General features: G+C 38.2%; 1 protein-coding gene across 8 annotated transcripts in view; it reads left to right on the top strand.

Annotated features, from left to right (window-relative positions):
- Positions 1 to 25,800, top strand: part of WDFY3 (WD repeat and FYVE domain containing 3) — a 284,092-nt gene that overhangs the window by 204,464 nt on the left and 53,828 nt on the right. For 6 of the 8 annotated variants that reach the window (XM_061420690.1, XM_061420695.1, XM_061420693.1 and 3 more), the window contains 9 exons: positions 7,565 to 7,664; positions 9,143 to 9,303; positions 10,342 to 10,571; positions 11,654 to 11,763; positions 13,341 to 13,523; positions 14,585 to 14,742; positions 15,946 to 16,023; positions 17,496 to 17,723; positions 24,366 to 24,419. In XM_061420690.1, coding sequence (XP_061276674.1) covers positions 7,565 to 7,664; positions 9,143 to 9,303; positions 10,342 to 10,571; positions 11,654 to 11,763; positions 13,341 to 13,523; positions 14,585 to 14,742; positions 15,946 to 16,023; positions 17,496 to 17,723; positions 24,366 to 24,419 — 1,302 coding nt within the window. The remainder of the gene's footprint in view (positions 1 to 7,564; positions 7,665 to 9,142; positions 9,304 to 10,341; positions 10,572 to 11,653; positions 11,764 to 13,340; positions 13,524 to 14,584; positions 14,743 to 15,945; positions 16,024 to 17,495; positions 17,724 to 24,365; positions 24,420 to 25,800) is intronic. The other 2 variants (XM_061420694.1, XM_061420692.1) reach the window with 1 other exon arrangement.

The raw sequence follows: 25,800 nt of genomic DNA, 5'->3' as shown, positions 1-25,800 counted from the left end.
AGGCAGAAAATGTGTAGGTTGCTTGGTATCTAAGCTCAGGCTGCTATAACAAACTACCCAAAACTGGGTGGCTTTAATGGCAGGCAGTTATTTCTCACAGTTCTGGTGACTGAGAAGTCTGACATAAGGCTGCCACCAGCTTGGTCAGGTCATGGTGAGGGCCCTCTTCCTGGCTGATCGACGGCTGCCCTGCTCTCACAGGGCAGAGGAAGAGCTCAGGTGGTTCTTCATCTTCTTATAAGGGTTTGAGTCCCCTCATGGGGGGATCCACCCTCATGGCCTTCCCAGAGCTTCCTGGGGGGCTTCTCAGGGCTTCCCAGGTGGTTCAGTGGTAAAGAATCTGCCTGCCAATGCAAGAGATACAGGAGACACGGGTTCACTCCCTGACTCTGAAGATCCCGTGGAGAAGGAAATGGCAACCCATTCCACTATTTTTGCCTGGAGGATCCCCATGGACAGAGGAGCCTGGAGGGCTACAGTCCATGGGGTCACAAAGAGTCAGACATGACTTAGCAACTAATCATGCATGCATCATGGCTCATCTAAACCTAATTACCTCCAGAAAGCCCTACCTTATAATATCATCATATTGAGAGTTAGGGCATAACTTACGAATTTGAGGGGAGGGGACACAAACATTTAGTCCTTGCACTTGTTCATTCTCTTGATAAGAACTAGCTGATGTTTCAGAAAACAAACCCTAAGTGGCCACACTGCTGGCTCTAGAAGTTGACCATCCCTGAAAACCAAATGTTTCTCAAGAAGAAATTTAAAAATCACAGAAGGTAATCTAAGATACAATTAGTTGCTTATTCATTCATTCTTTTGGCCAGTGCATATTAAACATGGTCAAGCAGTACATGCAAGGGCTCTGAAAATAGTGTTTCGTGAAAGATTTCAGTGCAAAAGACTAACTGCTTTTCTCTCTGAAAAACTTCCTGCATGCTGCTGACAATTGTTGGACAACTGACCCTGCACTTTTCTTCTCCCTCTAGTGGTGAAGAGAAAACAGTTAATTTTTTATTTGAAACCTTAAAACTCCAGCAGATGTTTTATCTTATTCATGTAGAAATATCTCAGCTTGATCTATTTAAAGAAATCACTAGTATAATTTAGATAACAGTCATGCTAAGCATTTTAACCAGGACCACAGTGTTTAATATTGGCAGGAAAATAATTGATTTCATCAATAATTCATGTGGACAAGCATGCCTGGTAGACCTTGTCCTCTTTGGAGATGGCTAGTATTTTAGTCCCTGGGGTAAGAATGTGAAGCATTTTATGCAAAATAAAATGTTTATCATGAAATAACAGAATAAAGTTCAGAAGAGGTATAAGAAAGCACAACTGAGCCAAAAAATAAGATACATATATGTAGAAGAAATCGGAGAAGGCAGTGGCACCCCACTCCAGTACTCTTGCCTGGAAAATCCCATGGGCGGAGGAACCTGGTGTGCTGCAGTCCATGGGGTCGCTAAGAGTCGGACACGACTGAGCGACTTCACTTTCACTTTTCACTTTCATGCACTGGAGAAGGAAATGGCAACCCACTCCAGTGTTCTTGCCTGGAGAATCCCAGGGACGGGGGAGCCTGGTGGGCTGCCATCTATGGGGTCGTACAGAGTCGGACACGACTGAAGTGACTTAGCAGCTTAGCAGCAGAAGAAATGGGATAAGTGTGTATATCCAGTAATAACACTTATCAGTCTTGTCAGTTCAGTTCAGTCATGTCCAACTTTTTGTAACCTCATGAACTGCCGCACACCAGGCCTCCCTGTCCATCACCAACTCCCAGGGCCTACCCAAACTCATGTCCATTGAGTCAGTGATGCCATCCAATCATCTCATCCTCTGTCGTCCCCGTCTCCTCCTGCCCTCAATCTTTCCCAACATCAGGGTCTTTTCAAGTGAGTCAGCTCTTTGCATCAAGTGGCCAAAGTATTGGAGCTTCAGCTTCAGCGTCAGCCCTTCCAATGAATATTCAGGACTGATTTCCTTTAGGATGGGCTGGTTGGATCTCCTTGCAGTCCAAGGGACTCTCAAGAGTCTTCTCCAACACCACAGTTCAAAAGCCTCAATTCTTCAGCGCTCAGCTTTCTTGATAGTCCAATTCACATCCATACATGACTACTGGAAAAACCATAGCCTTGACTAGATGGACCTTTGATGGCAAAGTAATGTCTCTGCTTTTTAATATGCTGTCTAGGTTGGTCATAACTTTCCTTCCAAGGAGTAAGCATCTTTTAATTTCATGGCTGCAGTCACCATCTGCAGTGATTTTGGAGCCCAGAAAAATAAAGTCTGACAGTGTTTCCACTGTTCCCCATCTATTTGCCATGAAATGATAGGACCGGATGCCATGATCTTAGTTTTCTGAATGTTGAGCTTTAAGCCAACTTTTTCACTCTCTTTTACTTTCCTCAAGAGGCTCTTGAGTTCTTCTCTTTCTGCCATAAGGGTGGTGTCATCTGCATATCTGAGGTTATTGATATTTCTCCCTGCAGTCTTGATTCCAGCTTGTGCTTCATCCAGCCCAGCCTTTCTCATGATGTTCTCTGTGTATCAGTCTTGTAGGAATCCTAATAGCTAACTATCCGTTGATAAATTACGTAATTGTCTCTTATTTTAGTTTTTCTGTATTTTTCAGTGAGGAAAGCTTGATATGACATGTATTAACTTCGAAGTAACATTCTCATTATTGTGGTCACTAATTTGCCCTATAGTGGGATTGTATCTGATTGCATTAGGGTATCATGGGTGGTAGGATGATGTTTTAGGAAGAACCAGAGAGTGTCAAGGTTGAATTTCCCAAATAGATCATTAGCTCCTTAAAGTTAGGGGCCAAGTTTCATGTGTCCTTTTATCTCTCACAAAATTAGCTCAGTGTCTTAATTTGTTCTTTAAGTAATTTTGAATCATTTAACTACAACTACATCCCTGGCCTTTCCCAAACAAGATACAATACTATCTAATAAAAGATATATACATTTGCTTTTAAAATACATGCTTTTAGGGACTTCCCTGGTGGTCTAGTGGCCAAAATTCTGTATTCCTAATGCAGGGGACCAAGGTTTGACTTGGTCATACGTAGAACTAGATCCCGTATGCCACAACTAAGACCTGACGCAGCCAAATAAATAAATTTTTTCTTTTAAAAAAAGCATAAGACCTTTACAGAGAAAAAATTATACTTCTTAAAATTTATGCCTCAAATCTAACACACACAGAATACACACAAAAAAAAATAGTTGGTGAAAAGGATATTGCACTCCCTGTTTTCCTGTAGTGTGAAAAAATAAAATTACAGTCATATGATTTTTAATGTTATGATTGTGAAGTCTTTATCTCTGAAGAAGTTCAAGAAGAGAATTATACTACACCCTTGCCATTTACCTTCATGGAAGAAGCGGTTTGAACCAACTGATTTTCAGTCTGATATAGCTCATGCCAGGCTATTTTCAGTCTTAAGATTATTTGGGATTTTATCACAAGAGTATCTGCTTATTTCACTACATCTACAAAAGAATGTGTGACATTATCTCCATTAGCAAATAAAAGATCTGCATTTATCTAGACTGGCCACAGTGTGAGTCAGGTCAAATACAAGGGAGGCAGTGTGGTGGTGTAGCAAAGCCCGGTTTGAATTCTGGCCCTGATGTTTATTATATAAACATTTTAATCTCACCAAGCCAAATTCACTCTCTGAAGAATGATATTATATACTATCTCCCCCAGGTGATTGCTGTGAGAGTTAAATAAATAATAGGTAAATCACCCAGCAAAACTATTTTGAGAAATTAAACATGCTGCTTTTAGCTGTGTAACCTTGACTCAGCTCAGTTCTCTTCATCCCTTCTAGTTTGCCCACCTTTAAAATAGCATACGAGATTCCCAGGTGATTTGTGTACATGTTAACATTTAGGAAGCACTTCCTAATCTGCAAGCTGTATCCCGTGGGTCAAATCTAGCCTGCCTTTATAAATAAAGTTTTGTTGGAACACACATAAAGAATAGTATAAAAATAGAATCTGTCTCTGAGGATCATAGTGACAATTAAATAAGATGATCCGTTTAAGATTCATAACACAGCACCTGGCACTTAAGACTTACTCAGAAACCAAGTGGCCTGTGTTGTCTTGTACCTGGGCCTCCAGCTTCTCTTCCCTGGCTCATCTTCCCCAGTGTCCTCTGCTGTCACCACCAGGCATCTCGTGGAGAAAGTGGAAGTGTGAGTTGCTCAGTCGAGTTCAACTCTTTTGCAACCCCATGGACTGTAGCCTGCCAGGCTCCTCTATTCATGGAATTCTCCGGGCAAGAATATGGAGTGCATTGCCATGCTCTCCTCCAAGGGATCTTTCTCATCCAGGGGTCAAACTCGAGCCTTGGGCATTGCAGACAGATTCTTTATTGTCTGAACCACCAGGTCTCATGGAGGGCCATGGAAGGAAAGTACCTGAGAACAGTCATGAAGTACCCATACAGACCTAAAAGAAAGAAAGAGAGTGAAGCGGAGTTCACTGCTTTCTGCTCCTGCCATCTTCTTAAAGCCCTCCCCGTTCACATCAGAGTGAAAGGCATGTGACTGCAGAGCAGTAAACAAGCCCCACCCCAACCCCATCCCCTGCAAAGTGGAAAAGTGGGCAGGCACTGTTATCAAATACCTGAGAGAAGAGAAGCCAGCGAAGAGGAACACTGCAGTCAGGATGACAAAGCTCAGGCTCCTCTGATGGCTCCAGCCCATTACAGAGACAGTACGGAACACTCAAGTCCTTCCTCCCCAAGCCACAGTGCTCTCAGCCGTGGGCCATAGATGCACGTGGGCTGTCTAGCCTGTGTCCAGGAAGATTCTGCCTGGCATCCCCAGGCCTCAGAAAGGGGGCTTTGATTCTTTGAAGACAGATGTTATTGGCTGGCTTTGTGTTTCCTCTGGGAAGATAGATCTGACAGCCAGAGGCCAGAGCAGACCACAGTGCTTATCCTCCCTTTGTTCCGCACTGAGCTCATCCTGGTTGTCTGGTGAGCCAACCAGGCTTATCTGGAAAACCACGACAGATCATAGCAGAGCTGCTCTTGTTGTACATCTGTTAACTTCAATTTGGAAATTTTCAGTAGGGCTGGAAGAGTAGGGCAAGTAAAGCAGTGAACTTTGGCATCAAAAAAACTGAGCTTTGAAACCTAGTTTTGACTTGAGCAACTGACTTAACCACTCTAAGCCTCAGTTACCTCATCTCAAAAGTGGAGATGATAGTATCTACTTCAAAAGGTTATTTTGCAGAATGAGATAAGGTACATAAAACTAAGCAGTGTCTGGCACATAATTGTGTTCAGTGAATTGTTTAAAAAAAAAATGGAGAGAACTATGCATGCACTCACAAAGTCTTAAGTCCTTTCAAAGTTAGGCTGCTGTGAGCCTCAGTTCGAGCTTGGAGGTTAGAGCCAAGAACAGAGTTGATTCTGGGTCATGATCACTCATGACACAGCTTCAGTGAGCAGACAATTAAATACCTTTTGGTGATTGTTCTCAGTTGCTCACCTGTGTTCAGTTCTTTGTGGCCCATGGACTGTAGCCCGCCAAGCTCCTCTGTCCATGGAATTTTCCAGGCAAGAATCCTGGAGTGGGTTAGCATTTCTTCCTCCAGGCTCAGATCCTCCTTCAGACCCGGGGATGGAACCTGTGTCTCTTATGTCCCCTGCATTTGCAGGTGGATTCTCTTCCACTAGCGCCACCTGGAAAGCCCTAGTGGTAACTGAACCAGCCTTAAATCCTTATAGAATACTTTTTAATGAAGTAAAAATAAATACTGTTGACAGATCAAGCTACTTCTCTTTGTACTATGTTCCCTGTTTTACAGACTCCAAAACTTTCTCTTGTTAATTAAGGCTATATAAACTCTACTCACTCTTACTTTCTCATTAGCCACATTGAGTTGATTATAATCCTGAATAAGTATTGCTGACTTCAGGGGTATTAAAATCCTGCTGTGAATGGCCTCTAATCTGATTAAAAGATAGTCCTCATAGACTCATCTTCTGCTTATCACTTCAGTGTCTTTACTTCCCCTTCCCTCGGCAGGGGTCGAGTCTTCAAGGCCTCTCAGCCTGAGGAATGGGCTGGCCTTGGCCCCAGCTCGCCTGCTGTCTGTTCAGCTGCACAGGAAAATGGATTAAGATTAAAAACAACATGACATGACCTTCGCTTTTTCCCAGATTACTCTCTTGCCAAACCAAACTCCTAAGCACTAATATTCTTTTAACTGTTACTTGGCCCATATTTTGTTATTTTAAAACTGGATAAATGTGTTTTACCACAAAAACAGAGAAACATTTGTTAAAACTTTGGTTGCTTTTTGAATCCTTAGAATAATATCTTTGATCTGAATATAGAATTCCGATTTTAACTACTTTTTTAAAAAAACCTTTATTAGAATCGCTTTGAAAATCAGAACAGAAAGAAACGGGTTTTTTCCCCCAATAGAGCATATTTTAATTTTAAATACATAAAGCAAAACAGTGTTCTGTAGCCCACTTTCGTGTCATGGTTATAAACATAGTCCCAGACCAGTCTGTGCAAGAAGAAATAGATTCTTTAATTTCATTGGCAAAGCATCACGCCTCTGCTTATAACTACAAATCCAGATCTCCTTTTAAGAAACAACTTCATGTCACTTTATTGAATGGTTCAATATCTACCTCCTGCCCAAAGCCAGCTACCACGACTGACATTTGAGAGAATAACAAAAGGATCTCTCCTACCTTTCATCCCTGTGTTCCCCGAGCTTTGCCACCTCTCGGGTTAGAGTCCTGAAAGTTATGCACCTGGATTGTATCACCCTAATTACCTAGAGAAATGCCATCAGAGAACTATAGTTTAGCTTCATGCCCTAAGCTTTTATTCACAATAATTTTAAAAATCATCTTTGTACTATATAAAACCATTATCAAAGGTATTACCTATTGAGTTGTTCATTGTCCGCTTTATAAAAAAACCCACAGAGAACATTCTTTTCAGAACCATCTAGGAAAACATCCTTGCTGGCTAGTGTGGTTTTTTAAAAAAATATTTTATAGATATTAAAAAGCTTTGTAAATCTTTTTTTCTCCTCCTTCTTGACCCTAGGAAGCTCTAAGTGAAATTGTGTGCTTAATTAATTTTTTATATAAATACTCCTGTCCCCATTGACTTCACCTTCTTAGTTACTAGATTCCTGAGCTTTTGTGTTTGTTTACATGGCCTTATGATTTATTTTACCTGTATATCATTAAAAACTGCCTGATTTCTTTTGAAAGTGAGTGATAATAATAAATATGAAAATTTTATTAAATACTCAAAATGTTGAGAATACTGTTTTTGGAGGAATGGATTCAGAAGACAATATGCCTGTTCAATTTTTTTTTTAATCTATGATCAGAAAAATAGAGTATACACATACATACCATCCCTCATGACATATTTTATTACTTACCAGTAGGGGCTTTTTTAAATATGACTATGGTAGTGTAACTATGGTTGAGCCTTACCTTCATTGAATTGGTTCTGTTTCTAATTCTAAAATTTATTACTTAGGCTTCCCCTGAGAGATCGACAAGAACGCAGCAAAAAGAATTTCAGACTTACATTTTGGATAGTGTGATGGATCATTTGCTTGCAGCTGATGTTTTACTGGGTAATATTATGTTATCTTCACTTTGTTCAAAAATACTGGTAATCACTTCCCTTCTTTATTTAAACTCCAAGTATACCACTGTTTTAACTTCATCTTTTTCCTTCTTTCCTGTGCATTTTCCCATCATATTGGTATTTTCCTTTGAACCTGGCCTTAATGATCAGCAACAGGGACTACTTAAGCTGCTTGTCCACTTTCGTACATTCAGAGGTGGCAGGAAGGGGACAAGGAAAGAGAAAAAAAGTGTTTTTAAAACCATATTATGTGAACAGGCTCTATTTTTATAAATTAGCTAATACTTTAAAAAATTAACTTACTGTAGTATAGTTACAAACAAGCACATTATAAAATGTAGTACTCTGTGAATGACCACCCAGACAACATGCCTCTGTAAGAACAAATGATAGAAATGCTCTACCAGCACCCGCAGAAACTCCCCTCTCCTTGACCCAATTACTAGTCTCTGAGTCACTGCCTCAACTTCTAAAACAGCAGATTCATTTCACCTGTCCTTGAACCTTATCCACACAGGATCACACAACATGTATTCTCTTTAGTCTGGCTTTTTACACTCAATACTGTGTTCATGAGATTTATCCACATAGTTGCATGTGGCAGGAGTCCATTCATTTTTGTGTAATGTCCTTTTATATGAATATATAAATTTATCCAATTTGTTGTTGATGGACATTCAGTAGTTTTTAGCTGGAGACAATTAGAAATAAAACTGCTATCAATGTTCTTTATATAGTATCAGTTTTACTACATGAAGACACACAATGAAAAGTTTTGCATCATGTAGTAATTTAGAGTTAGGCAGGAATAATAATTGCAATCAGTAAAAACTCCAAATTTCTAGAAAGGAGGGGCTTAATTCTCCTGGCTCCATTGGAGGCGGAGCCAGGAGGATTAGCCTTGAGGCAGTATGTACACAGCAGGCACACTCAAGACCCTGGGGCAGCTATGGAAGTGAAACAGTGCTGATAAGGATCCTGGAGGGGGCGAAAGGTACCCCTTGGCTATTCGTAATTCCTCTGGATCTCTCTTCCGCCAAAATTACTTCGTTGTGCTTAAAGGTATATTCAAAAAGAGAAAGTTTAGTGGTTTCCTTTATCCTTTATTAGTTACACAGTATCAATTTACAGCTAATAAACTGACAATTTTTCTCTCAAAGGGGGACCATCTATCACTGACTTTAAGTTGAAGAACTGTTTTCTTATCACAGACTGTCACAAGACAGAAAGTTCACAGTCTGCATCCATAACATTTTTATCCTGCAGAAAGTATCTCTTTCAACATTTATCATGACTTCTGGCCATGAACATCATTTTCCTTCAAGTGGTCCATAAAGTTAGGAGTCTTATTTCTGATTATAGTAGGTGTACTCATTTTTCCTTCGCCTGACTTGTTTAAGGGTCTGGTCTCGGGCTGGTTGATATGCATTTTCTTAGACATTTTTTTTTCCTGTTGGAATTTAGGAGAAGATGCATCTCTTCCTATCACCAGTGGAGGAAGCTACCAGGTATTGGTGAACAATGTGTTTTATTTCACACAACGTGTGGTGGACAAGCTTTGGCAAGGCATGTTCAACAAAGAATCTAAACTTCTTATAGATTTTATAATTCAACTAATTGCACAGGTAATCCATTGTCATATTAGCTGTAGAGTACATGTTTTCCTATTGAGAAACTTTCCTCGGGTGTCAAAATTGTTGGAAATAATTGTAACTAATAAGATAATGAATGTTGACATTTAATGTGAAGCTCAGCTTATTAAAAGTGAATAAAACCTTTGTATCATAACCATTCCCCGTTACCTCCTGGCCTGGCATCCTCTTTCTCTCCAGCTGTGGGCTTCTCACTGTCTTCCCTGCTGACATCGCTCTTTGCTACACTCATAGCTGGATAACCTGCCTTTGGTTTAAAGACCTTATGTTAACAGGATTTGATAGATCTTTATAGTATGATGAAAGGCTTACAGAACATGAAGATTTGCTGTTAAAGGAGTATTCTCTTCTTGCAGTTGAATCTGCACAAAGTCCATTGGAGCCCTGTTTCTTTGAAAATGTCATTTTACTGCCTGTCTGGGGTGCCTTTGCCTGGTTTGGCACAAGCGACAAATCTCATTCAACACGATGTAGCACGTAGGAAAGACCCTTGTCGTGTGTTGTTGGCATGTGGTGCAGAGGTTCTTTCATGTCACCTGAGAATTTAAGAATAAACTTGTATGTAAGTCAGAGAAAAGTTCTCAAGTAAAATGAAAGTAGAACATCAGACAAAGTTTTTACTAATGTTTTAGGTCATTTTTGTGTGTAATTTTGAGTAGATGCCGATCACCCTGCCAGAACTTGTGGGTAGGAGATGCTATCTGGCTGGCACTTCTTCGTTTTCTCAGGGAGGCTGCTTCACTCCCAGGAAGGCTGGCAGCTCTCCTCACCAGGAGGTCTACACATAGCACTCATCTCTTGACATCACATTTATGTGTCTCTTGGGCTCAGAACCTAGTAATAGCAAGTGCTTTGTATTTTTTTGTTAATAACTCGGCACCCCAGTACTTAGCATGGCCTCTGGTACACAGTAAATCTAATAAATGTTCATGTGTGAATGCTAAGCAGGGTTTTGGGGTTCGTTTTTGTTTTTTCCCATTTTACTAAGTAAAGTATCTCTCATTTCTCTAGTCAAAGAGAAGATCCCAGGGGTTGTCACTGGATGCAGTCTATCACTGCCTCAACAGGACCATCCTGTACCAGTTCTCCCGGGCGCACAAAACCGTCCCGCAGCAAGTAGCCCTTCTTGACTCTCTCAGGGTCCTGACTGTCAACAGGAACTTGATCCTGGGCCCCGGAAACCACGACCAAGAATTCATCAGCTGTCTGGCTCACTGCCTCATTAACCTGCATGTTGGGAGGTAACTTTTAGGTTCAGTTTAAACTGGTCTTTATTTTATTAATACTTCTTTGATGATAACATTTCTTTTCTCTGTAATCTCAGTTTTACTTAAAATTTCATGAGAAGGTAAAAAACAAGTATTGAATTTTTGCAATGAGATAATGATTTTTTTTTTTTTGCTTTAATTTCCTTTTTCTTTTTGTTCATCATGTGTCATATATACTTTTAAAAAGATTGTTTACTTTAAAGTAATTTAGATACACGCTGTCAGAGGTGAAGAGGAGTAAAAGGATAGGAATGCAGTAAATAAATGCAATATGGGTAAAATTAGTGTTTTTCCATTGATTGTTTTGACAGATATTTCTTTGGTGTCTTCTGGGGCCCAGGCACTGAGTTAGGGACTGGGAAGAAATATGAGTAAGTCAGATCGTGTGGCAGGTCTTGGAGCTCGCAGTCTAGGAGGGAGGACCAGTAACTAAGCACAGCCAGTCAGATGTGCTAAGTGCTCTGGTAGAAGCGCAGTGCTCATGGAGAAAGCATGTGCCAGGTGGCCTCTGCCTGGGAGAGACACCTGCTGAGTTACAGCGTGAACCTGGTTGAGGAGGAAGTTACCGTCCCAAGAAAACAAGGAAAAGTGGTATCAGAAGAAAGCATTCACCTGCGTGATTTCCCAGAGGGAAAAAGAATACGGTGCATAGGAAACTGCGCGTATTCCACTGCTGCTGGAGCACAGAGTGGTGACATAGAGATGGGAGAGGGAGCACAGACATACGAGGAAAATGTTCATAAGTGAACTTTTGGCAATTTTTAGGTAAAAATTGTAATAGTCATCAAAAAACATCTGAAATAATATGTTCATCTTAATGCTGTAATTTAATTTAATTACATTTAGTCCAGTGGATTTGTGATATCACTCCTTAAAAATGACATTTCCGTGATAAATTAGAAGTTCTGTTTTGTGAGTCTGCCCAATGTCTGTCTGCCATTAATGGAACTTTGTGACAGAGCCAGCATTCACTGGTGTCTGCAGAGTAATAGTCATTACAGTTTGCAGCTACAATAATTTCCTTCATAGAATTTAAACTGCCTGGAATTTTCTAGCAATGTGGATGGATTTGGACTGGAAGCAGAAGCCCGCATGACTACATGGCATATTATGATCCCCTCGGACATTGAACCAGATGGTGGTTACAGCCAAGATATTAGTGAAGGTAACTGTCTCAACTTGCCCCCCACACCTTTCTCTCCACTCATTTCTGACAAGCTTATTAACCAGAAATGTATTAATACATCTTTTGTTACCCAAACATTATTGACCAGAGATGTTTCGGTATTCACTTACATAACAAATCACTGGCCACAGGCGTTAGTTTCTGCAAAAATCCCCCGGTCGATAATGTGTTAAGATATAGCCAAAAAAACTAACTTTCAGAAACTGCCAACATTGACAGTCTGTCTCCCCGTAGGGCATACCTGAGCATATACCAATACACCCACCAACATACACTGACATGCTGGCTGTAAATCTCCTTATGCTGGGATGGGTAAACCACTAACCACTGACAATGCTTGCCCTCCACGTTTCATAGTAACACTGGAAAATTTGGTGATACATTTGTACAAGTAGTAACACAAACACTAAATTGGTGCTTATCATTAAGAGAGCCAGCTCTTGGTAGTATTAGGCCAATCACCATAGAGGCAGATATTGCTTGAGACAAGTTGTCAGTACTACCATTTTTATTCTTTCTCTCTGTTTTAATCTAGTTCTCCCACTGATTTTGTTAAGTTCCATACATTGAAGTCTTCGGGTGGACTGATTTCTAATTTCCAACAATGTTCAGTTGAAAAGATTAGATAATTACAGAAGTGTTCATTTCTCCAGCAATATAGTGTGGTCGTTCTACATATGATTTTATCCTTTGTCCAGTTCTTATTCTTTCATTCACTTAAGCATTAATTTGTTCTGTTATTTCACTAAAATTTCTTGAATGCCAGTGATTGTTTCCTCCCAAGGAACTAAGTCTAGAAAACTGGTCCCCAAAGTGAAGGGCTCAGACTAGAAACATTGGCATCATTTGGGAACTTGTTGGAAAAGCAGATTCTCTGGTCTGACTCAGATCTGCTGAGTACTCAGTACTCAGATACTCTGGAAGGTGGAGACCAGCAATCTGTTTTAACAAACTCCCAAGTGATCCTGCTGCTTGCCAGATATTGACTGGTCTAGAGCAGTAGTCCAAAGTAAGATGGAATTTTAATAGTAAAAATTCTAAAAATGTTTATTATTTCTTTGCTTTTGCAAACTATTCAAGAACAGTTAACTTATTAGTGAGTGTACTTAAATATTGAATTGTCCAAAAAGTTTGTTCAGGTTTTCCCATAGGATAGTATGGAAAAACCCAAGGGAAATTTTTAGCCAACCCAATATTTAGATCTAAAATTTACTTTTAAGTAAGGAGTATATTCTTTTCTTTCAATATAAGCTAGATAATAAAATGTATATGTGATTTCCAGTTTTATAAATTAAAATGCACTCTTTTTGCTAGAATAGAAAGTTACTTTAAGTTTTCCAAGTAGCCAGCCACATTTTTGGTTATCTGAATAATCATTTTCTTTCTTTCTTTTTTTTTTTTTTAACTGAGCTGGCTATAATGTGAAGCTTTTTTTTTTTTTTTTTGGATGATTAAGTACTGTACATCTAAGTTGAAATTCTTAGATGTAAAACAATTAAAAAAATACTAACTACCTTTGTATTATTTTTGATCACTTGCTGTTTTTCATTTCCTAGGGCGTCAGCTTCTTATAAAAGCTGTCAACAGAGTTTGGACGGAATTAATTCATAGTAAGAAACAAGTCTTGGAGGAGCTTTTCAAAGTCACTCTACCTGTGAATGAAAGAGGCCACGTGGACATAGCTATAGCAAGGCCGCTCATCGAAGAAGCTAGTTTGAAGTGCTGGCAGAATCATCTAGGTAAGAACGTTTACAGATACCATGTGGCCAAGAGACTTACACATGACTATCCTATATGGGTGCCCTTTAGATATGAAATTAAAACTTTCCCCAAAGGATATTATGATGGCAGTAGAAATGAAAATCAATACAGTATAGACAATTCTAGAATGATTATATTGTATCAGGCTTCCCTTGAGGCTCAGCTGGTAAAAAATCCACCTGCAATGCGGAAGACCTGGGTTTGATCCCTGGGTTGGGAAGATCCCCTGGAGAAGGGAAAGGCTACCCACTCCAGTATTCTGGCCTGGAGAATTCCATGGGGTTGCAAAGAGTTGGACACTACTGAGCACTTTCAGAATGATTATACTGAAATTAAGCTTTTCTTCTTAGATTTTTTTTTTTAATCTGAGATGTGTTATACATCAAGGTATCTATGAGCATTGTAAATAATATATTGCTCACAACTTAAGTATGGTCATCATCTTGGCTACGACTCCATATCCCTTATCTATAATTCTAAAGTGCCAAAACCTTAAAAATCCAAAATGTTATTATTAATTTGATGTCAGAACTCACTTGGTGGCAAAACCTAACCTATCTTTGTTTCTCCTACTAGGCATGAATATTCATACATTTTGTTGCAGAAATATTAGTTATTATTTTATTCATTATGGTTTATTACTCTAGATCCTCAGATGGTATTGTATAACATATAGTATACATACCGTATCACCTTTTTAAAATCCAGAACTTTTTAAATTCCAAAGTATACACAACACCATAGACTCTAGGTAGGGCATTGTGAATTGTTATTAACATAGAAATTGATGACAGTTAAAATAAATTTGCATAGCATTGCAGAGCTATGAGTTTTCACCCAAATGTGAGTCCAGCCAGTACAATAATTATTAAGCAGGTATCCTTACACAAGGTAAGTAAATGTCGTATCTAAGACAGCATTTACAGATGCTTTTGATAACTACAGAAATGTGCTTTGTAACTATAATGAGAAAGTATTAAAAGTAAGGCAAGTAAATACATGGAGAAATTGTAAAATACTCTTAATTTTAATTCTGTAGCCCATGAAAAGAAGTGCATAAGTCGAGGAGAAGCTTTAATGCCCACCACACAATCCAAATTGTCCCGTGTCAGCAGTGGCTTTGGTCTTTCCAAGTTAACGGGATCAAGAAGGAATCGAAAGGAAAGCGGGCTTCATAAACACAGCCTTTCCACCCAGGTACATGGTTTAGTTTTATTAATGATATTAGAACTTTGTATTTCAAGGTTTAGTTACAGTGTTTTATATAATACACTTAACACATACAAGCATATGATTTGAATTGACACTCTACATTTTTGCTTTCAGACAGAGAGATAACTCTGGTTATGGGGTCTTCTCCCGTTTTATTATGGTACAGTTGCACTATGAATGTTGTGTATTTTGAATGAATATAAGATGAGATTTCAGATATTGATATATGATCAGACTATAGTTTTTTCCAAATTTTTTCAAGCATTCAATAGTTCTATTATTAATAGTTATATAAATTTTAAATCAATAACAAAATGACTTTTTAAATAATTTTATTATACACACCAATTTTTTATTTTTTTTTAACCCCTCCACCTCCAGCATTAATTTCTTCCTCATCATACTCTTTGCCATCTCAGAATCTCAGTGGCAGCAGTGAAAAGCATCTGGGAGAAACCATGTGTATGAGTCATTCCATGTGTCAGGCCGGGCTCCCTAGCAAGCGCATTCTGAGAGAGGGTTTAGTGTGCAAGCTGCTTATTAGGGGTGCCCTTGATATTTGTGGAGAAGGCAATGGCACCCCACTCCAGTACTCTTGCCTGGAAAATCCCATGGACGGAGGAGCCTGGTGGGCTGCAGTCCATGGGGTCGCTAAGAGTCGGACACAACTGAGCGACTTCACTTTCACTTTCACTTTGATATTTGTAGTAGGGATAAAAACGAGGCAGGACTGCTTATGGGGAAATGTCAGGGTACAGTGCAGGTCTGGCGACCAGGTAGACCCAAGTGGAGCCTTGGTACCAAAGTGACTTGGCGGAGTTAACTTGTACTGAGCTGAAATGGCTCAGCCCGCTTGCCCCCAAATCAGGCAGTGATTGTGGGGTACACTGCAGCTCTCTGCAGCTGAGATGATCCCTGAAGTACGGACAGCACACCCAGAAGCTGTGGCAGTGAGCCCTTCCTTGAAGGGGCAGTAGGGGTTGGGGTGTTGGGATCTGAGTCCATCACATAAGCCTCCATCAGATTCATCAGATAATTCATCCTTCACAGTTTTTTGTGGGATATTTGAGATATTGTTGTGATGCCTTTAATAGAATTTTAACTAACTGCCTTATTTCAAGGCTAGTTAACATTTTCTTTTTCAGAAAATCCATGAAATATTAAGACTCTTTTCCCACCCATTATTAGGAGATTTCTCAGTGGATGTTTACACACATCGCTGTTGTTCGTGACTTGGTAGACACACAATATAAGGAATACCAGGAGGTAAGAGTCATAACCATAATAATGGTTTGTTTTGCATTTCTCAAGTGAGAAAAGACTGTTCCCCTTGTTATCTTCCTCCTGCTTTTAAGAGTAAGTTGCTGAACTGCATTCATCATCAAAGGTTATGTTTTTAGTTATTCCTGGCAACAGCTACTTTGGCCATTGGTTTTAAGACAGAGTGGAACTTCCTTTGGGCAAACTGCATTAAAACGTGACAGACTGGAGATCAGCACAGCTGAACTCTAATAACATTCATGACCATCATATTTCATGTGTTTGTTCCTAATAAAAATTAAAATGTCAGAAGATCCCTTTTTCAGACTTAATACAGAGATTATAAACATGTGCATCAAAGTCTCTGAGAAGTCTCTTAAAATTCTAAAAAATTAAAACAAAGTTTTTTTTTTATTATTACAAGTTCTTAGTAATTTTGTCAATAAAAACTTCAGTGAAATCTTGATTAATTCATAGTTACTCGACATTGTATCCTAAATATTTCCATGGCAGCTAAATTATATGCATTAAGGATTTCTGAATGATAAGCTGCTAATATTTTATGGGCATGATACTAGATACTTAGTTATTACAGGTGATTTCCTCCCGTCAGGAACACATAACTACTATTACAGTATCATATAACATCAAGATGACTTCTTCAATAACCATTAGGGTTAGTTATATAAAGAGATCTTTATTCCTAGACTTTAAAAGTATATGCTTATATTTCATGAATCATTAGATAAAGTTAGTCATAAGCATCTACTATTGAAATGTTACACATTTTGGCATTTGACAATAGCAAGAAGTTATTCCACAAGTCGTAAGTTTCCCTTGCAGTAAGTTGATTTGAATTTCTCCCAGTGGCCAAGTAAAAATGATTATCCTTTTCTTTTTATATAAATGTTAAGTTCCCTATCAGAACTGCACGTGTATATTCTTTACCTAAAAGTATTGGAAATGTTACGGAGATCAGCAGGTATCTAGTGTGTTGGCAATATTTCTTGACCTGGCTTTGTAGATTTTCTTTTATTCTTGTTCTGGTAACTGCTTTACAGTCTAGGGTAGGGAAGGGGATTCAGCCTTAAATTCATGTCTTTTTTATCTCTCATTGGACAAGCCATTACACTGTGTTTTCATAAATAATATTGCCATCTTCCCTGTGTCTTGAGTTACAAGTTTCTTCTACACTCTGGTCAAGTGTACCGCACAAGCTACCCTGTACATACCTTCCACGGAACTTGGCGCTAAAATAATCCCCTTGGGCCATCACTAAAACTCCACCTTCTCACAAAATAGCGTATTTTAGCCATAAATAAGTATAATTTTACTTTTATGATATTGACTGAAATGGCGTGGATTGGGTTCTGTTACCAAATACTAACTTGGTTTTAAGCTGTTTATAGACTTTTAATTGTTGCTCCTGCTTTTGCTTGAAAACCAACCTGGACTCCCCTCCACCCCTACTCCCTTAGCGTCAGCAAAATGCCCTGAAGTACGTGACGGAAGAGTGGTGCCAGATCGAGTACGAGCTGCTGCGGGAGCGGGGACTCTGGGGCCCCCCCATTGGTTCCCATCTCGACAAGTGGATGTTGGAGATGACAGAGGGTCCCTGCAGAATGAGGAAAAAAATGGTGCGAAATGATATGTTTTATAACCATTACCCTTACGTGCCAGAAACGGAGCAGGAAACCAACGTGGCGGTGAGTGCTCAAAAGTCAGCGTTTGTCATGGTGGTCTCAAGTTTCCCTTCTTTTTTTGCAAGCATTTTCTCTTATTAGATCAGTTACGTAAAATACCTGATCTAGAAAATTCAATGAACTGTATTACATTGGCACTGTCAGGATGGTGGCGATGGAATGAAAAGATAAGCAGGGAGATCGCACAGTGAAGCAGTTTAGGTTGGAGACCCTGGAGCCGGCTGCCCGGTCAGTAGCTGATAACCTAGTATCAGCCACTTGAACCTCTTTAGGTTCTGCTTTCTTCACGCCTAAAATGGAGAAAAATAGCAGCTCCATCTTAGAAGCCATTAGGAGGATTAAGTGATTAAAATTAGTCAAGTACTCAGAAAAGTGTCTAGCACAGAATAAGCACTATCTGACTGTTAAGTAAATAAAATAACACAGCCACTAAGCAGTACTCTGAAGAAATGCAGAGCACAGTCAAAGAATAATAGTAGCCCGAGTGTCTAGATCATCCCAGTTATGTTGAGAAGCTTCATCACAGGTTCCGCCAGTAAAAAACAGACAGCATTTGCCCTTAAATTTCTTTTTATTCAGACAAGTTGCCCTTCCTAAAGCCTTCATTCAGATTTTTGCACTGACCAGAAAAATGTTGTCTATAAATTGATCATGATTTAAGAATCATGCTTTTTTTTTTTTTTTAACATTTGGGAAAATGCAGTCTTCCCCAGTAAAGTCACTGCAAATTGAGGAAGAGAAACCCCTTCACAGTTGAAGTGCTTTCACATTCTTGACTGAGACATGATTCTCTCAACAATGGAAGAAACCAAGATTAATAAAGCAGACTTGGCGCGTGTGTCTTCTAGTGAGAAGATGGTGTAACATGAGACGACTTGGATTGCTCCAGTGCCTCTTTTTTTCTCAGCCAAAACCCTGGCTTCATCTATCTTGTGCTAATTGACTCCACTTTGTCCTGTTGCTATTTAGAATATCGTAGATCTTAGACCTGCTAATATATAGTTGTTTACGATTTTTTAAAGATTGCTCCCTAAAGTTTTGTTTTTCTCAAAGCTATTTCATTCTGTCAAAAACGCCATACTTTGTAAATTTTAACTTAAAGCACTGTAATTTCTCATACTAGTGCACTCTGTAGAAAAAAAAACCCACCCATATTTTTGCAGCCTTCTAATAGCACATACTTTTGTCAGAGCAGACTAGCAGTACAGTCTCTGATTATTCATCCATTTTTCCCAAGTAAATAATTGATTAAGAATTTAAGCCTGTAGCACTTTGATAAAATATTTTTATGAAGTCAACACTCATTCAAATTGAATACATTTAAGAATATGAATTGGGCTTCCCTGGTGGCTCAGAGGTTAAAGCGTCTGCCTCCGATGCGGGAGACCCGGGTTCGATCCCTGGGTTGGAAAGATCCCCTGGAGAAGGAAATGGTAACCCACTCCAGTATTCTTGCCTGGAGAATCCCATGGACTCAGAAGCCTGGTAGGCTATAGTCCACAGGGTCGCAAAGAGTCAGACACAACTGAGCGACTTCACCTTCACCTTCAAAAATATGAAAATAGAAGATGAATGTGCTCTCTTAAATATGAGACCATTCACTATATAACTGAGATATATACTTTTTGAGTTACATAACCATAGGTTTTCTTTTTTTTTTAACCGTGTGTACTCCATTGCTTCTTATAACAGTGTCATTTTTTTAAAAAGTATTTTCAAAAATTTTTATCAGAGTATAGTTAATTTACAGTGTTGTTAGTTTCAGCTGTACAACAAAGTGATTTAGTTATACATATAAATATATCTCTTTTTTAGATTCTTTTCCCATACAGGCCATTACAGAGTATTGAGTAGAGTCCCTGTGCTATACAAGGAACTCTATATCTGCTATACAGCAGGTCCTTATCAGTTATCTATTTTATATGTAGTAGTGTGTATATGTCAATCCCAATCTTCAATTTATCCCTTGTCCCCTCCTTACCTCCCAAAACCTTAAGTTACAAAAGTGTGTTTGAAGTTCTATATCAGATAAAAACATAATAATCTATTCAGAGTTCACACTTACAACCTTAATATCCATTAGCATTTTACCTGATCAAAGGAGTTCATCAGCCTGTGAAATCTATAAACAGTCTCAGAAATAAGTGTGCACCATAGGGAGCTTTCCCTGCGCCCCCCCCCCCCCCCCCCCCAACAATTGGCTTACATATTGCAAAATACAAGGCAGTTGAGAAATGTTAGAGATACATTTACAAAAAAGGAAAAAGCAGGTGGGAAGGGGAGGTGATTACAGATAGTGGAATTCATGCTGCTTTAGTTCATGTAAAGTCAGGGTTAATATGCTATGATGAAATTTTCCAAATGAATAATGATTTTGGTGGTGCTAGTTCAAAATCTGTAAACTTGAAACACCATTAAATGTCCACTTTTTTATGGAATATGCCATCTGGCAATATTAACATCAAGGAAAATTCCAAAAAGTAGAAGCAAATGCTTCTATTTCACTAACTTCTATTGTAAAATAAAAAAGAGCAGGGACTTCTAGTGGTCCAGTGGCTAAGACTCTCCACTCCCAATGCAGGGGGCTAGGGTTCGATCCCTGGTCAGGGAACTAAATTCCCACATGCCACAACTAAGAGTATGCATGCCACGACTAAAAGAGATCCCACGTGCTGCAACGAATACTTGGCACAGGTAAATAAATAAACAAATGATAAATATTAAAGAGAGAGTGCACAGATACTTACAAGGCACAATGCGGTTGATGCTCTGCAGAGCATTTACTTACAATTTCAGGGCCCTCTGAAGTGTAGTTATGTTATTATCCCAATTTCACAGATGAGAAATAGAAGCCTAGAAAATTAAGGAATCTCTTCTAGGTAGCAGGGCAAGATATAATACTAAGTAACAGAGCAAGATATAATAACTATAGGTTGATAATTCCTCAGGAGTTGAATCAGTCTTTAAAAAAGATTCCAATCTCTGGTGGTTTTGAGACATTATCAACAGACAGTGAATTTCTTTCAGAGAGAAACCATATACTAGATTTTTTTTTCTTTTTTTATTTTCAAAGAATTTTTTTGATGTGGACCATTTTTTTAAAGTTTTTGTTGAAATTGCTACAGCATTGCCTACATGTTGTGTTTAGGCTTTTTTGGGGGGGGGGGGGGCCACAAGTCATACAGGATCTTAGCTCCCAAGCTGGTGATGGGACCTGCACTGCCTGCACTGGAAGGCTACACCCAGCCACTGGACCACAGGAAAGTCCTGTGTATTAAGGTTTCTCTCTAATGCTGAAGCGTATATAGAGCTTAATAAGTGTTCAATGAATGGACTTGTCAGAGCTCTTCCTGAATTAGAATTTATCCATTGCTTCCCATTCAATATTCTTAGAGAATTTTCCTAATTATTCTTGCACTACAAAGGGCTAGAGTCAAATTTTATGGGCTGTAAAGTTTCTGTAACTTGGGGAGGCTCTATAATGAAAAGAGTATGGCATTATGAATAAAAAATTGCTAGAGCCTCTCTTGCAGGGCTTTGCAAGGAGCCCATAGGAAGTGAGGACTGTTGAGGTATAAGCTTCGTCAGTTTCATAGAAAATCCTCCTCTACTCTGAACCATTTTGAATGTTGCCTCCCAGAATCAGAGACCAGTCACGTCTTTCCTTTACGCTTGTGGAAATGCGCCATTCTCCTTGTACCCATTTTTATAAAATATAGGCAGTACTTTTCGCAACCTAAGAGGTATTTCAGGTATGCTGCTGCTGCTAAGTCGCTTCAGTCGTGTCCGACTCTGTGCGACCCCATAGACGGCAGCCCACCAGGCTCCCCCGTCCCTGGGATTCTCCAGGCCAGAACACTGGAGTGGGTTGCCATTTCCTTCTCCAATGCATGAAAGTGAAAAGTGAAAGTGAAGTCGCTCAGTCATGTCTGACTCTTAGCGACTCCATGAACTGCAGCCTACCAGGCTCCTCCGCCCATGGGATTTTCCAGGCAAGAGTACTGGAGTGGGGTGCCATTGCCTTCTCCGATTTCAGGTATAACAGGTACTAAAAATTGCTTTTGAAGCCTCTTGAGAGGTATAATAGGTTCTGCCTGGAGTAAGGACAAGTGATTTGATCTTCACCTTATTTATTAAGAAGAATCATTGTTTTAAGTAACATTTAACTCTTTAGTCCTGTTGCTTAAGGTGAACATACAATGATGATTTCAAAGTTATTTCTTGTTTTAAAATCTTTGATGTGTTATATATAATCAAGTGATTATTTCTTTGGTCATTATTTCTTAAACCTGGATAATGCTACATACTGTGTTAAAATGTAGCTTATCTTTTATTGTAAGTTTTGAACTTTATTTTTAAGTTAGATGTTTGTTTGTAGAATGAAGAGAATATTTTAGTGTTTCATTTGCCACAGAATTGAAAGCTTTGAAGTTTTATCAACTAAAATTATTTTAATGAGAACAAAAATTAATTTTGTCCTGAGAAAAGTTATGTACATGTGGAAAATTTTCTAATTGCACTTAAAAGTCCCTTTGCACAGGGACTTTTCTTGGACGGTCGATTTCAAATCTAAAATAGCTATACTGAGTTGTACTATAATTCTGTATTTTAAGTGGTAATATTATTTATAAATACTAAGATGTGAGCCTGGGAAATGATGCAAATACAAAACCTCGTGGTTTTTAAGCAGCTAGCTGCTCTGAATCCTGAGGAAGGAGAATAAAATTCCAAACTTTGTCACTTTAAAATTATATTTAAGTACTAAAACCAGGTTTTAATTCTACAAGCCCCTTATTTTCACAGAATAATAGTCTCAAACAAATTGACTGTTCTTTGCAAATATTATTGGGATAAAACCCTCACTGTTTCCCTTTAATGTTGAGCTGCTCAGGGCAGAAGGGTAAACAACTCACCTAAGTTCCTTTTCTTGTAATTAAGTGAGTCTCCTGTGGCTTCCTCTGCATATATTTTTATATGCTATGTATGAACTAAGTGGCTCAGGAAATTCCATTGCCAATAACAGAGAAAACTTAGAAGTAAAGGAACTATAAAATTATTTACTAGAAATTCTGACATTGAAATTTTTAAATTTCTGTATAAACATAGTTATAATAATATTATATAATTTTTTAAATTAAATAGAACTATGATATACTAAAATTATTAGTATACATATAGCTTTGATGTTGAACACTGTACCTTTTAGTAAAATAAGAACCTCAGTTAGTGGCTCAGTGAGCAAATGTGTATTAAACCAGCCCTCCGTCATATGCTCCAGGGAACACACTATCGTGTACATGTCAGACCCTGCCCACATTCTAGTTGGGGATATATAGTAGACATCAGAATTAGGTTTGACAATAGTAGTTTGTCCATTTTGCTATATTGGTTTATCACACATCTGTCCAGTGGTCTGTCTTGTTTTATTTTTTAATTAATTTCAAAATGAGTTAGAGAAATCAGTACCTTTCACCCCTAAACACTTCCACATGTGTAGCAATGGAATTCAGTATTTGTTCAGAATTCTTTTTTTATTGACATGAATTTTACATATAAATCCTAAGTGCACCATTCTGTGAGTCTCAACAAATGTGTAGTAATACTTATGTAACCCAAACCTTTACCACGATTGGGAACATGGATGTGTGTTTTAAAGATTATCTGTCAACGTAAGGTATGCTTTTAAAAGTTCGCTTTTAAGGAGAGATGTTTATTAAACCATATTAAATACTTGAAAGTATGCCCAGTAGTTCCGCGTTTGTTTTGCCAGGGGAAGCAAACATTTATGAAAGCATTTTGTCTGCTCATATTTACTGTAAGGCCAGGTACTGGAAGTCATCTCCAAATACAAACTGTGAAAAGAAGAACTGGAAGGTTGCTTGGATGTGTTATTGTCTGTAGTTATCCGTTTGTATGTGTACATGCACAGGCCACGCGCTGCAGCTCAACAGATCCTGCCTTCTTGTTACGCAGTTTCATTCTGAGAATAAAATATAAAGCAGCTACCTTATTGTTTAAAAAGTAATGTTTAGAGAAACTTTCCGTTTGGAGGCTGATAATCCAAGCTTGCTTCCACTTTCAGCCTCTCTGGGATCTCAGCTATGAAGGCAGCAAAGGAAGAAGGTCCTCTGGCTTTTAGGGGAAGATGTTTTTTCACTAACAAGCACTTAGTGATTTCTGTGGTTTGGGATATTGTAGATAATAGTTCAAACCAGTTGCTTCTGTTGCAAAACAGATCGAGAGATAAGCACAGTAAAAGTTAGGTTCAAGATGTTAATAATAGCTAGAACTAGGTTCCATTATCCAATTTTCTCTGTTTTTCCTTTGAAGCCATATAAAGAGTTGTCTCTAAATTGTCCAAGACACTGGCAGCCTGTGCTCAAATTTTGTCTGTGTGACTTTGAAGTCTGTCTTGTTCAGTAACCTTGAGAATTTTAGCAGTTATGTTTTACTTTAAAACTACTTTTGATAATTGAGAAAATAATCACAAGATGCTCAGTGATTATTTCAAGCAGCTTAGGATATCATACTAATTTTGTGTGAGTGCATCTTCCATATTTCATACAATCCTCAAGAGTATTTTATTTTTGTGTTGCTCTTTGTTATTTTTTTCTGATGTGTCTATACTTAATACCCTATTTTCAGTCTGAGATCCCAAGTAAACAGCCTGAGACACCTGATGATATCATTCCTCAAAAGGTAAACCACAAAATACCATAAAAGAATGCAAAATGCTTACAGTTTTTTTATTTTAATTTCTTTGTTTGGGTTTTGTTTTATTTTATATTAGTGCATGGTAGACTAGACTAACCTAAAGGGATAACTTTCAATTTGCTATTTCTGTAAGTTCCGTGGAGTTGAAAAAAGTGAATTTCATTCCTACTAAGAGATGTTCTCATCTCTCTTGCTTTGTTCCGATTAGCTTTCTAGGATCCCTATGCAGCTCACTAACAGGCTGAATACCCATCGCTCTCACCGTGAAAAGTGTACCGCTTCACACATAAACTAACAAGTCCCAAGGCATGTTAGTAATGGGCAGCCGGACACCACCAAGTTTGTTTTCAACTTCTCATTTAATTCTTCTAGATACTAAACAATATATATTTTGAGACTGCAAGTGTATTCTCTCTTAAAATTACTTTTTCAATCAGAAGGAACTAAATGGAAACTAAGTGTATGATCACTTTTAAATACTATTTTATTTTAATTTAAATTTATATAATTGTTTTCTTTTTGCGGGAAGATTCAATACATAAGCAGTAAAAAAAAATGCAGAACTTTACAACACAGAAATTTACCTCAAAATATTTGGGGGAGAATCCTTTTAGTTCCGAATCAGATATGAAGTCAGTATCCAAGATGTTGTCCCACATTTGTTAATTCATTGTCTTGCCCATCACTAACTATGCTTTCATCTTTTTAAAAATGAACAATTTTGAGTTGAAGATAATTGTTAAATCTTGTGTAGAGAATTGTTATAATACAAAATTAACTACCCTGCTTTCATTTCAAAAAAATACTACAATATTCTTATTAATTCATCAGATTCATCCTTCCATAATTGTAATATTATTTTACAGCATTTCAGTACTTGCGTGTTACATAGTCCAGTTTTCATTTGCTGCATATCGTTCATCAGTTAGCTTGCAGCTCTCTTCGTTCTAAGTCTACACCTGAAGTTAAGGGTAGCGGTGGCTTGAGTTAGGTATCTTTTCACCTCAAAATTGGTTCAGTATTTTAGTCTAAATATTTCATCCAGTTGGACACTTTTTTTCCATTTTACTTCAAAATCATTTTTAAAAGAGTTTTACTTAATATAAGTATTTTTGTAGACAGTACATATTAACTATTTGATGGAGAGTTAGGCTGATAGAATATTTTCAATTAGATTTTAATGGGGAAGGAAAGTAATGTTTAGAAAGAGAAGGTCTTTAAGCGTGTTTCAAACTCTTATCTTTTTCTTAATTGTTAATTCAAAGTCTGGGTCATTCTGGTCAAGGAACATATAAACTTTTCCCTTTGGTCTTGCATTTTTATAGGAAATTTTAAACCTTAATTTCTCATTGTTTGTTGTTTTAAG

The sequence above is a fragment of the Bos javanicus genome, chromosome 6, assembly GCF_032452875.1.
Source record: "Bos javanicus breed banteng chromosome 6, ARS-OSU_banteng_1.0, whole genome shotgun sequence".
Classification (NCBI taxonomy): domain Eukaryota; kingdom Metazoa; phylum Chordata; class Mammalia; order Artiodactyla; family Bovidae; genus Bos; species Bos javanicus.
This window is presented reverse-complemented; position numbering and strand designations above follow the sequence as displayed.